Source organism: Serpula lacrymans, assembly GCF_000218685.1.
Source record: "Serpula lacrymans var. lacrymans S7.9 unplaced genomic scaffold SERLAscaffold_4, whole genome shotgun sequence".
Taxonomy (NCBI): Eukaryota; Fungi; Basidiomycota; class Agaricomycetes; order Boletales; family Serpulaceae; genus Serpula; species Serpula lacrymans.
This window is the reverse complement of record NW_006763293.1, coordinates 2,507,969-2,522,267: the sequence shown is the minus strand read 5'-3', so window position 1 is coordinate 2,522,267 and position 14,299 is coordinate 2,507,969. Positions and strand designations below refer to the sequence as shown.

Sequence of the window (14,299 nt, the reverse complement as noted above, 5' to 3'; positions counted from 1 at the left end):
TTGTCACGTGATGGTCACGTGATCTGATATAACTAAGTATTATGTTATCCGTGCTAATAGCAGCAGCTTAACATATTGTATCTGTCATGTGATTAGATTTTAAAGAAAATGAAAAAGAAACTAGCGCTCTTGTTCAGGTCGTGACAGGCAACCCAAGCAAGAAGTGAGATTAGAAAAGATGGCCCTAGCCAAGCTGGAACACTATGATGGGGACAAAAAGAAATTTTGCGGATTTATGGAGTTGTTAGAACTTCATTTTGGGGCAAACACCCGATATTTCAGGTCAGACGAAAACAAGATCATGTTTGCCTTGTCATACATGACTTTGGGAGCGGCGGCAGCTCTTAGGACAGAATGGGTGGAGAGGAGGAAGGCTGCAGAAGAGAGATCTGACATAGGGGAGATGACCCTTTAAAAAAGTTGGGGGTACTTCGAAAACACCCTCAAAGAACACTTCAAAGACTCGCACAAGGAGGAGCGAGCAAAACATAAGATCATGTATCAGAAGCAGGAGAAGAACCAGACGGTGTCGATGATGAGAACTGCTGTTAGAAAATCACACACAAAAACAAACTAACACACAATCCTCCCAGATTCCACGGGACTTGTTTATGGGCTTTGCCTCCTAGAACAATGGAGTGGTCTGGTTGTTCGTGGGGTGGTACGTATAAAGATCCTTCAAAGTAAAACCCAGAGGTGTATGAGTGTGGGTTTTGAGGAGGAGGGATAGTTGAATTTATAGAAAGATAGGGGGTTTGTGGCGAGTATAGACGAGCACTACCTTGCTAATCGTAGCACAAGGTAGGTTTGAGAACAACGAGGATGACGAGGTGACGAGGTTCCCAGTGATAGCAGGCTCCTGACGCACAAACTGTAGTGCTCAGAAGGACTCTAATCGAAGGGGATGACAATCACTTTTCAAAGTGACGAGTGACGATGACAGCAGTTAATAGTGGTAGAAGTGGGAAGTGTTGTGACCACACTGGATCACAAGTAGCAGTAAGAAGTGGACTTAAGATTAGAGAAGAAGTCTGGAATCGAGTTCTTGTTGTTTTTTTACAAGGTAAAATACAGGGGTTTATATAGTAAAAGAAAAGTAGGCTATGCACAGTATAGCTGTGCAAAAAGAATGAGAAAGAATATGAAGGAAGGAATGTACGCTGACGAATCCTGCGTAGGTAGTACAGGATAAGATTGTCAAAAAAAGGAAAAGAAAGGGATAGAACAATAAATGCTGTGAGTAATGTCACAGGTTTGTACAGCCATAAAGTAAAGTCCAATAGCAAAAGGAGAGCAGGAAAATCATGATGTCATGGGAAGATGCAGTAAAAAAAAAGGGCAAGGCAAAACACTATCAGTATCAACACAGTTCCTTTATTGTCAGTCAGGCATTCTAAAAAAATATGTGTCCATAAAAATGATTCAAAAATCAAAAATAATCGCACTGTAAATGAATGTTCTGCTGAAGAAAAAGAAACTGGAGCCACCGGTCCACCACCTAGTCCAAATCTGACAGTTCCATGGCCTTACCAATGGACTGGTTGTGTTGGACCACCTGATCAAACGAGGGAGGGAAAGGAGTAGTTCCAATTTGGAACAAGTGAGTCCCAGGCAGCGTGTGGTAGGTGTAGCTGTAGCGAAGACGATGGACAAATGATAAGTGTACCCAAGTGAATGGGACAGCAATGAACATGGGCGACGCAAGGGGATGAACCTTCTCCAGCTCAAAAACTACCCACCCACGCTCCAACCAGGCAAGACGAGCGACCGATGTTTTGATAGTATATGATGGCAGATCGACGTCATGAAGATGGACCTGTTGCCCTATTTGGACCGGCCGCCGGGGCTTTGCTGATATCAGCAGTGGCACGTGGTAGTCAACGGATCAGCGACGGAAGCGGATAGGAAGTGGTGACATCAGAAATGGTGGGGGTGCAAATAAGATGAGGAGGAGGAGGCTGGAGGTGACAAAGAGGTGGATTAGAATGGGGATCCAGAAACGACCGTCAGGTGAGAATAAAAAGGAGAAGAAGGGGCCCATGGTGGGGCTAGGCAAAGGAAGGGGAGTAAGGGAAACGACAAAAGCGAGGGCGCAATGCAATGTGTAGCCAGTGGCGACGCGAAAATTTGCCGAAATGCCGAAATGCCGAAAGTACCGAATGGAAAAGCAAAGGTGAGCGTGACTGGATTGCCTAATAGAGGTGGTGCTGATCAGCCACAAGTTCAAAAAGGGCAATATTAATTACTATTCCACGTGGCACTGTGCCTGTGTGGTGCAAAGGCGAGTCTTTTTGAATATTCGCTTCGTTATTGACACCTGTCCATGCTACCAATCAACTTTGGTGCATGACAGCGTTTATTAGTATGTCCAGGCTGTACTGGGGCTTGGAGCTGGTTGGCGAGATGCCTACTACCAGTCCCTACTCCTTGTACTGGCTAGCTGGGAGCGATACCCAGTCTCTGATCTGTGATATAAAATGGTAGCGGTGGTTAAGAAAGCCTGTGAGGGCTATGAGAAGTAAAACGGCGAATGATACTTCTAGCCCTAGAGCCAAAGGTGTAATGGGAAAGGCGTTCGAGAACCAAGACATAGCGAAGATAGGAAAATAATAAAATGGTCCTTACACTTGGAGTAAATGACATTCAAGTAATCATTACTCCCACTCAGGGCCTACAGAACACCAAGTCCCTTTAGAAAGCCAGAATACCTGCCATCGCCATTCACTCGGAGACAGCAACACCAGTGAATTTTCGGATAAGCACTGTATTTCTTGATTGAGAATATGTCACAACAATTAGTTAATCACATAGGCAATTGCAAATCTTGTATATTGTGCCATAATTAGGAACAAGCCATGAAGTCGGGAGGAGAATTTGAGAAGCTGTTGAGACAGCCGTTATTCCATAGCCGTATAATATCAATCATGTTTGTGTGAGGAATCAATTTTTCTTATTGCATTCCCATCATGTTGTGGTTGTCCGATTCATTCCCTGTCACTCCTCTTGCTCTTGGACTAGAAATCACGGTCGGCATTCTGTTACTCTTATCCTTTTTCTTTTTCTTTTCCATTCATACTCACGTCCTATTGTATTTACAACAAAGAAGAACGGTTGTAGACCCTCAAGAAGATATCCAGATGACATAGCAATGATCCAACACTGTGTCTGGGAATACTTTGGAGGAATATTGATAAGCAAGACAGGCTATGAATCAGCGCCTTCTCATGGGCTTACTGATACAGTCTATTGTACACCTCTTACCAATACTCTCTCTCACGCGATTAGTAAATATAGATCGGACCACTTTCTCTCTCTTTTCTTATTGGTTAGTTAGTTGGTCAGACCACTTTCTTAACTCTTCCTTCTTTCGGTCTGACCGTCACTGTTCACTATATAAGGAAGTACATACTCGATGTATTATTCCTTAGTTCAATATTAGTTTGGATTCTTGCTTATACCAATACTCTTCAACCTCAGTACTCTGATTCACCGCCCTCTTCGGGGACTTGACCAGACATCCGTTGTTGTTATATTGTTACAATTGACATACCAGCACCTACTTACACTTCACTTTTTTGTACTTTTACTTTTACTTTTTCCAAGTCACATGACCAATCATGTGACCATTAACTTTACTTTACATTTTTGAACTTTTCATATTCACATGACCAATCATGTGACACAACACCTGACCAATATCTAGACTCATCATGTGACCGGTCACATGCTAAACATTGGACTTTAAACTCTATTTAAAACTGTACAGTACCTCATGTATTTTAGCACAACAAACCCGTTGAAACCTAAGAGGTGATCCCTTTCTCTCTTCTCTTTGCTTGTCCAAGTTGTGCGCCAGAGTAAGAAACTCTTGGTCGTAACATATATAGCTTCATATTTGTTGCCTGACAGAATATTGAACTCACCTTCGAATCCTTTTCAGAGCAACCCTTTAGAAGACCATCTCGCTATACCTTAAAAAGACTGTTGTTGCCTTTGCACTGGTCTAAGCCCTCATTGTCACCTTCTTTGTACCTCTATCATCCCTATCCCTCTCCTCACCCTCGCCATTGACCTCTTACTATCCATACCACCACACCTATCACCGTCCAGTCCCCTCAAACTGGACATCTCATCTACCATCACCACTCTCGTCCAATTCCTTGCACTCTTTGCCATCATCCGATATCTTCAGACTAAGCTCATCAGTGACATTGTTTACCTTCATCGTGTCTATATCCCAACAGCACTCAGAAGAGTGGGTGTCAGAAGCGGACCGCAGACACCAGAGAGACTTCCTCGCAGCGCTCAACAAGCCGCTCCCGGTCCTCCCGGTCCCTACCGAAGCCCGTATCCCAGACACGGAAGAAACAGTCGAGCAGATCACTGAGCTTTATCAAAACTTCTCTGCTTTGTCTTCTCTGATCGATCCAATTGAGGAAATTATCCTTGACATACATAATGCTCTCGCTCTCACCCAATCTATATTTTACCATTCTGCCATCTGTAGGAGAAATTCTAGGAGCCTCAAGGAGGTACTCCAACGTCTCAGATAAGGCACAGAGAGAACTTTTAATCTTCATATTCCTGCAGCACGGACAAATTCCGTTGAGCGACTACTTCAAGAGTCTAATACACCCGAGTTACAAGAACACTCAGAGGGTTAAACTTTTGAAAGGAGCAGTTAACGTACAGGAACAAAATTTGCATCTCATTTCACAAGACTATATTCCCTCCCTCCTTGAACTTTATTGTATTCGCCCTCTTTCATTCCCTAGCATACCCAGTTGACTCCTCCCCTACGATTTTGAACACACCTTGCTGTGCGGTATTATTCCAAGGAAGAGGCCCAATGAAGAACCCACCTGTTACAACCAAGAGTTAGTTACTCTGGCACACACAAGAACACACTATAAAGATAGTGATGAGGGAGTGGTTACCCCTTAAGCTGCAGAGAGTTTGTTGGTATACAACAGGAGGACTCGCTGAGGAGTCTCTTTGATCTATTGGGGTATTTATACTAATACAGAGTGTTTGTACCTATGTACTGTACAGTTGATAAAAGCAGTGGCTGATGATGTCAGAGGGCACAGCCCGTGTGATCAGCTCCACTGCGTGTAACAACCAAGAGTTATTTACTCTGGCGCACACAGGAACACACTATAAAGAAGATGATGGGGAGTGGTTACCCCTTAGGCTGCAGTGAGTTAGTTGTGCTAGACAACAGGAGGACTTGCTGAGTCCTTCCCCATGTATTGCTCTTGTATATATACTAAAATACATGAGGTACTGTACAGTTGTAAATAAAGTTCAAAGTCCGATGTCTAGCATGTGACTGGTCACATGATGAGTCTAGACACTGGTCAGGTGATGTGTCACATGACTGGTCATGTGACTATAAAAAGTCGAAAATGTAAAGTAAAGTAAATGGTCACATGACTGGTCATGTGACTTGGAAAATAAAAGTAGAAGTACAAAAGTGAAGCGTAAGTAGGTGCTGGTATGTTAATTGTAACACTGCGTGAGAAACTTTGTGTCTAAAAGAAGAATAAAGGCAGTGTCGCGTGAGAAAGTGGAGTTAGAACAAAAAGGAAAGTGCTGCATGGCACGGAGTGTGAACTATAGTAAAAGGTTAAAGCGGAGAATGAAAATTAAAGGAAAGGTCCAAAAATTGTGTTATCGTGACACCACCTACGACATCCCTTCTTTGTTTTTTACCAAAGACTACTATGACATCTACTCCGCCTCTCCAGTCCATTATCAACCCATCCAGTACTTTTGTATCAGCAACCACCTTGACAATCTTTCTATTATCAATTACTTGATATGACTCCGTTATACTCTCTACCTCCCCCAAGTCAAAGATCTTGACATATTCAGACCACATTTTGGTCTTCAACATAGTACCTCTATTGTCATTGTTACGCCTTCTACCAAAGATCATATTTGACGAGTTGTTGCTGGATTAGCTCGATTTGATCAGCTTATCGCAACCGCACAGAGGAAAATTTGTGATGGAGAAGACTACACCGCAGAGATAGACAACATCCAATACGTCTCCGAATACGTCGAGAAGTATTACTGGATCTTAGAAATTCTCACACCGTTCGTCGTTAATCAGCAATCAGACTACCCCGAACACTTCATCGTTACGGTTATCTAAAGTGTGACAACACCAACAAGACACAGTCTTGGGGCACTGGAGCACAACAAAAATAACACTCAGAAGAAGAGGAAGAGGTGGGAGTGGTTACCCATTTGGATTCAACAAGTTAGTTGTTGGTAGACAACAGGAGGACTCGCTGAGTCCTTCCCCTGTATTGCTCCTGTATATATACTAAAATACATGAGGTACTGTACAGTTGTAAATAAAGTTTAAAGTCTGATGTCTAACATGTGACTGGTTGCATGATGAGTCTAGACATTGGTCAGGTGTTGTGTCACATGACTGGTCATGTGACTTGGAAAAATAAAAGTAAAAGTGCGAAAAAAGTGAAGCGTAAGTAGGTACTGGTACGTCAATTGTAACACAAAGCGACTTCTGGGCCGTTGTTAATCACAGTCCACAAACTTGTATCTACTCGCAATACTTGTACACCTACCAAGGTTGAAGAGGAGAGACACTGCTCATCCCGTCAGTTGAGCAACTTTTTGCACCTTGCGCGGAAAGAATCAAATTAGAAACGGGAAGCTTGTTGGAAAATATAGTTGGAGGCGGATCAGACGAAGAGACAGAGTCGGAAAGTGAAGGGTCTACTGGACATATAGAGTATTGGAGACCTCAAGAAGCAGAAGGAGGAGATTTTCCCAGTAACTTTGTATTTGACCCGGACTTTAACTAAAAGACTCATTATCTAAGACTTGTTATCTAAGACTTGTTATCTAACTCGTTAACACTGGAGCCTTATTGAGAACCCTGTCCTCTTGTCACTCCCGGAACACCCCCCCCCCCCCCCCCCACAATCTCTAGAAGCTGCCGCTGAAGCCCTGAAACCTGACAATCTATATCAATCCGCCGGACCGGAAGACTTTCCTCCCCCATCTCAGAATCCATTACCTAAAAACCAACCTGACGATTAGTTTGATCAAGAGTCTCTGGCAAGTTTCACACCCTGTTACGTACTCTGGGATGTCTTTATCCATGTACGGTATCATGCACCAAAGTTGATTGGTAGCATGGACAGGTGTCAATAACGAAGCGAATATTCAAAAAGACTCGCCTTTGCACCACACAGGCACAGTGCCACGTGGAATAGTAATTAATATTGCCCTTTTTGAACTTGTGGCTGATCAGCACCACCTCTATTAGGCAATCCAGTCACGCTCACCTTTGCTTTTCCATTCGGTACTTTCGGCATTTCGGCATTTCGGCAAATTTTCGCGTCGCCACTGGCTACACATTGCATTGCGCCCTCGCTTTTGTCGTTTCCCTTACTCCCCTTCCTTTGCCTAGCCCCACCATGGGCCCCTTCTTCTCCTTTTTATTCTCACCTGACGGTCGTTTCTGGATCCCCATTCTAATCCACCTCTTTGTCACCTCCAGCCTCCTCCTCCTCATCTTATTTGCACCCCCACCATTTCTGATGTCACCACTTCCTATCCGCTTCCGTCGCTGATCCGTTGACTACCACGTGCCACTGCTGATATCAGCAAAGCCCCGGCGGCCGGTCCAAATAGGGCAACAGGTCCATCTTCATGACGTCGATCTGCCATCATATACTATCAAAACATCGGTCGCTCGTCTTGCCTGGTTGGAGCGTGGGTGGGTAGTTTTTGAGCTGGAGAAGGTTCATCCCCTTGCGTCGCCCATGTTCATTGCTGTCCCATTCACTTGGGTACACTTATCATTTGTCCATCGTCTTCGCTACAGCTACACCTACCACACGCTGCCTGGGACTCACTTGTTCCAAATTGGAACTACTCCTTTCCCTCCCTCGTTTGATCAGGTGGTCCAACACAACCAGTCCATTGGTAAGGCCATGGAACTGTCAGATTTGGACTAGGTGGTGGACCGGTGGCTCCAGTTTCTTTTTCTTCAGCAGAACATTCATTTACAGTGCGATTATTTTTGATTTTTGAATCATTTTTATGGACACATATTTTTTTAGAATGCCTGACTGACAATAAAGGAACTGTGTTGATACTGATAGTGTTTTGCCTTGCCCTTTTTTTTTACTGCATCTTCCCATGACATCATGATTTTCCTGCTCTCCTTTTGCTATTGGACTTTACTTTATGGCTGTACAAACCTGTGACATTACTCACAGCATTTATTGTTCTATCCCTTTCTTTTCCTTTTTTTGACAATCTTATCCTGTACTACCTACGCAGGATTCGTCAGCGTACATTCCTTCCTTCATATTCTTTCTCATTCTTTTTGCACAGCTATACTGTGCATAGCCTACTTTTCTTTTACTATATAAACCCCTGTATTTTACCTTGTAAAAAAACAACAAGAACTCGATTCCAGACTTCTTCTCTAATCTTAAGTCCACTTCTTACTGCTACTTGTGATCCAGTGTGGTCACAACACTTCCCACTTCTACCACTATTAACTGCTGTCATCGTCACTCGTCACTTTGAAAAGTGATTGTCATCCCCTTCGATTAGAGTCCTTCTGAGCACTACAGTTTGTGCGTCAGGAGCCTGCTATCACTGGGAACCTCGTCACCTCGTCATCCTCGTTGTTCTCAAACCTACCTTGTGCTACGATTAGCAAGGTAGTGCTCGTCTATACTCGCCACAAACCCCCTATCTTTCTATAAATTCAACTATCCCTCCTCCTCAAAACCCACACTCATACACCTCTGGGTTTTACTTTGAAGGATCTTTATACGTACCACCCCACGAACAACCAGACCACTCCATTGTTCTAGGAGGCAAAGCCCATAAACAAGTCCCGTGGAATCTGGGAGGATTGTGTGTTAGTTTGTTTTTGTGTGTGATTTTCTAACAGCAGTTCTCATCATCGACACCGTCTGGTTCTTCTCCTGCTTCTGATACATGATCTTATGTTTTGCTCGCTCCTCCTTGTGCGAGTCTTTGAAGTGTTCTTTGAGGGTGTTTTCGAAGTACCCCCAACTTTTTTAAAGGGTCATCTCCCCTATGTCAGATCTCTCTTCTGCAGCCTTCCTCCTCTCCACCCATTCTGTCCTAAGAGCTGCCGCCGCTCCCAAAGTCATGTATGACAAGGCAAACATGATCTTGTTTTCGTCTGACCTGAAATATCGGGTGTTTGCCCCAAAATGAAGTTCTAACAACTCCATAAATCCGCAAAATTTCTTTTTGTCCCCATCATAGTGTTCCAGCTTGGCTAGGGCCATCTTTTCTAATCTCACTTCTTGCTTGGGTTGCCTGTCACGACCTGAACAAGAGCGCTAGTTTCTTTTTCATTTTCTTTAAAATCTAATCACATGACAGATACAATATGTTAAGCTGCTGCTATTAGCACGGATAACATAATACTTAGTTATATCAGATCACGTGACCATCACGTGACAAAGAGCCTAGAACTATTACAAAGAACATCAGTCAGCGCCTCATGGCTGACTTTCAGAAACGTATATATAGTGAACACCCATGTACATATTTTCCTTAGTTGTTGATTACTTCTCAATCGATTACTTGTGACGCTACTTGTCGATTTAAGGTCTTCATCCCTCCGTTAGTTCGGTATAAGGGATAAGGCTTTTACACAATCAACAACTACCACGAGTACCATCCATGAACGTAACAGCAACAATCCTAACCACCATCACCGTCATCATCATCATCATCTTCCTCATCCTAACCCTACTCAAACGTTCAATCCAAACTACCACTACCCTCCCACTTCATCACATCCCCACTCGCCCCAACACCATTTTATCCTTCTTTCCCGCCAACGTATCACCCTCATCCTCCCAAGACTCTTTTGTCACCATCCCCCTCTAGTTACACTTTTATATCATCATAATCTCTTTGGTGTGGAACCACTGGGATTTTCTCGGTTTTACGTAGTTTCACCATTCGAATTCCTCTGACCAGGCCGCGCATTTGCGTCCGCCAGTCGGGAGAAGAACTGACAGCTTAATAAGCGGGTTACATTGGGACAACCGTTCGGACCCCAATTTATTACGATACCTTTTACATAAAATTCATAAAACACAAAAATAGTTACCTTACATACATAGTCAGTGGTGGACAGAAGAGGACCACCTTGACTCAAAGAGAAAAGATAGACTACTAAGATCTTAGAAAGCGGTGTATCGATCCAGCTTACCACTGGTGAACTCCTTTCTATGCTTAGTAGAGAATTATACATTTGGATAGGAGAGCAACGCGTCTACTCCCAAGATTACGTATTCATCACCGTTCTTCTTCATCAAAAAGAAAGATGGAAAACTTAGACCTGTCCAAGACTACCGGAGATTGAATGATATCACCATCAAGAATAGATACCCGCTACCTCTGATAAATGAACTTGTAGACAAGCTCAGAGGCGCGAAATACTTTACGAAGTTAGATATCAGATGGGGGTACAACAATATCCGTATCAAGGATGGAGATGAACACAAAGCAGCCTTCAGAATGAATAGGGGGCTCTTTGAACCATTAGTGATGTTCTTTGGACTCACGAATTCACCAGCAACATTTCAAACGATGATGAATGCGCTGTTTAAAGATTTGATTGATGACGGAAAGGTAGTAATATACCTCGACGACATCATGATCTTCACAAGAACGATTGAAGAACACCGCGCAATGACGCGCAGAGTGTTAGATATCTTAAGGAAGAACAACCTTTACTTGAAACCCGAAAAATGCGATTTCGAAGAGACCTCGACAGAGTACTTAGGTCTCATCATCTCAGAAAATGAAATCCGCATGGATCCAGTTAAAGTAAAAGGAATTATGGAATGGCCAGAATGCAAATCCAAAAAGGAAGTACAAGCATTCTTGGGTTTCGTAAACTTCTATAGAAGATTCATCGAAGGCTTTGGGTTGATCGCCAAGCCGTTAACAAAATTGACCGGGAAAGTAGAGTTCGTGTGGGAACAGGAACAGATTGACGCCTTTAACGGATTAAAAACCCGTGTCGGATCGACTCCCGTACTCGCCTTACCTACCGATGACGGACAATTTAAAATTGAAGCTGATAGCAGCGATTACGCGATGGGAGCAGTTCTATCACAGATGCAAGATGGGAAATGGAAACCTATTGCATATCTCTCAAAAGCGCTAACACCCACAGAGCGCAACTACGAGATCTATGATAAAGAACTCCTGGCCATAATGACTGCGTTAGACGAGTGGAGACATTATCTTATTGATGCAAAAGAGGTGTTTGAGATCTGGACAGACCACCAGAATCTCCTATATTACAAACAACCTCAAAAGCTCAATAGACGACAAGCTAGATGGGTTATGGAATTGAGCAACTATCACTTTACGCTCCACCACATTCCAGGTACAAAACACATCAAAGCAGACCTTCTCTCGAGACGAGCAGATCATGAAAGGGGGGTGGATGACAATGAAGACGTAATCGTTCTAAAAGCAGAACATTTCCGTATGATGATTTCACACACTGAAAGACAACGCATGGCAGAGCAATCAGCCGATGCAGTGGAATTGTACAAATGGATTTGCAAAAGAATGATGAACGTAGATGAAATAGCGCGGAAGATGATAGAGAAAGGAGAAGATAGAGAGAAAGGAATTTGGATGGAGGATGAGATGTTGATCTTCAAAGGAAGGATCTATATTCCCAAAGACGGGAAATTACGAGAACATATCATTAAAGAAAACCATGATTCCACGGTAGCAGGACACCCCGGACAGTATAAAACCAAAGAACTGGTAACTAGATGGTATTGGTGGCCGTACATGGACAGAGATATCCGGAAGTACGTAGAAGGCTGTGAAACGTGTCAACGCACTAAGATTAACCATCAAAAGAAAGCGGCACCGTTACACCCAAATGAAATCCCAACCAGACCATGGGAAATCATTACCACAGACCTAATCGGACCATTGCCGGAATCTCTCGGTTATAACATGATACTCGTAGTAGTAGATCGATTCTCGAAGATGATAAAAGTCATGCCGACTTATGACAAAGTGACGTCAGAAGGAGTAGCCAGATTATTTAGAGACAATGTCTTTAGAAATCACGGCATACCAGAGAAGATCATCTCAGATAGGGGACCGCAATACGTCTCCAATTTCATGAAAGATCTCTACAAACTCCTTGGGATAAAAGGAAATCCCTCGACCGCTTATCACCCCCAGACAGACGGACAAACGGAATGAATTAACCAAGAGATAGAACAGTATCTCAGAATATTTGTAAACCATAAACAAACGGATTGGGCAGAATGGCTACCATTAGCGGAATTTTCGTACAATAACAAATCACACTCCGCAACTGGTTATAGCCCCTTCTTCCTAAATTCCGGACAACATCCGAAAGTCGCGAAGGGAATTAGAAGCACGGTGAAGACGGAAAGTGCGGAAGAGTTTGTAAAGAGGATGGAAGAGACAAGGAAAGAAGCAGAAAAATCGCTGGTAAAAGCAGCAGAAAACATGAAAAAACAGTACGATAAAGGGAAAAGAGAGGCTATCGTTTACAAAGAAGGCGACAAGGTATATGTTGAAGCAGAACATATTACTACCGATAGACCTGCAAAAAAACTCGACGATAAAAGACACGGACCCTTTTCCATCAAAAAGAAAATAGGCGAAGGGGCCTATAAGCTGAAACTTCCCGGACGATGGAAGAACATACATCCAGTTTTTAACGAGAAACTGCTAACACCATTCAGAGAACCAGAATTCGAAACACAGAAAAAACCAAAAACCGCACCACCGGTGATAGTGGACGGAATTAAAGAATACGAGGTAGAAGAGGTTCTAGACTCACGATTGAAACGTGGGAAACTAGAATACTTAGTACATTGGAAAGACTTTCCTAAAGAGGATCGCACATGGGAAACCGAGTCAAACCTGAAACATTCATCGAAACTCGTAAAACAGTTTCATAACAAAAACCCTAGTGCACCTCGAAGGATAGAATTTACTTTAAACTATCAACCCTTCGAAAACTTTACTATTCCAACTAGAATTCGAAAATCACTATACAATTGGGAAACGGGCAGACTAGACTCTCACTTTTGGGACGAAAGTCCTAAGGAGGGGGTAATGTCACGATCGTACCCATCTGACTCAGCTTTCTTATCTAATCGAGAGATAGAGACTCTTGTTTCACCTTATCTAATCTCTCTCTGATCTAATTTTATCAAGTATCACGTGATCTATTAGTAATACACATTACTAATCAGCCTCACTACATACACATGTTAATTACCAATACGCTACGTCATACCTCACCGTAGCCTCATGCTCTTTCCTATATAACTAGCACAATATCCATGTACATACCCCAGTTGTAGATTTACTCTTTTATACTTGCTTGTCGAACACTTGTTGAGATTTAAGTCCTACGCTGCTCGGGTCACCGGCATACAGCTAGGGTCTTTACAGTTATTCTCTCTTTTTCTTATTGGCCGATTAATTCCTCAGACCACTTTTTGTTTATTCTCTTTTCGGTCTGAGGAACAAACAGTTCACTATATAAAGCCTTACCTATTCATGTATGGTTCCTTAGTTTTCTATTACTGAATTTACCCGCTTTACTCCTCAACAAGAACCTTTGAAGCTTACCTCTGAAAGTCCTCTACTCACTATATTTACTAATGTCTGTCGACCTCAAGCTCATTGAACCCCTTACTCCCTGCAAGTGCAGAAGGAGACAGGTTTCGTTTTTGTTATAGTTTATCGTTGCCTCACACCAAGCAGCAATGGTATCATGAAAGCAAGGGTCTTGCCAAGGCCTGCACCTGCGTTCAAGATAACATCTTTATTGCCTTTGGCAAGCATCTGGCCCACCTTGACCTGCCATAGACATGGGTATGTCCCTAGCTTCTCCTGCGTGATCCTTCAAACGTCAGAAACGGATATCACATCCGTCTCTGCCTGCATCCTTAATAGGGTGATTCGAAGCCACTGCACGGTTAGAATGGCACTGTATTTCTCCAAAAAAAGACCAAGTCAATAAGATATTTTCACATATTTTAAGGTCCGACACTGGTGAATGTCACTGTCACTGTGGCGAGCATTTGTTTATAAATGTTAATTTGCAGCTGCTGTGGAGAGAGAGCGAGGAATAAAGTTGTGCTGACTTTGAGATTATCATAATCATGTGACTATCTATTAATAAGCCTTGTCCTGAACTCTCTACACCCACCGGGGCATGAAAGAT

General features: G+C 43.0%; 1 protein-coding gene across 1 annotated transcript; it reads left to right on the top strand.

The window, feature by feature from the left end:
* Positions 1-2,143: 2,143 nt before the first annotated feature.
* SERLADRAFT_435695 (uncharacterized protein) lies at positions 2,144-6,160 on the top strand (the record flags this gene model as incomplete). Its single annotated transcript, XM_007315950.1, has 3 exons — positions 2,144-2,173; positions 4,245-4,503; positions 5,967-6,160. 3 exons carry the CDS (start codon positions 2,144-2,146, stop codon positions 6,158-6,160), a joined length of 483 nt encoding a protein of 160 aa, XP_007316012.1.
* Positions 6,161-14,299: the final 8,139 nt, after the last annotated feature.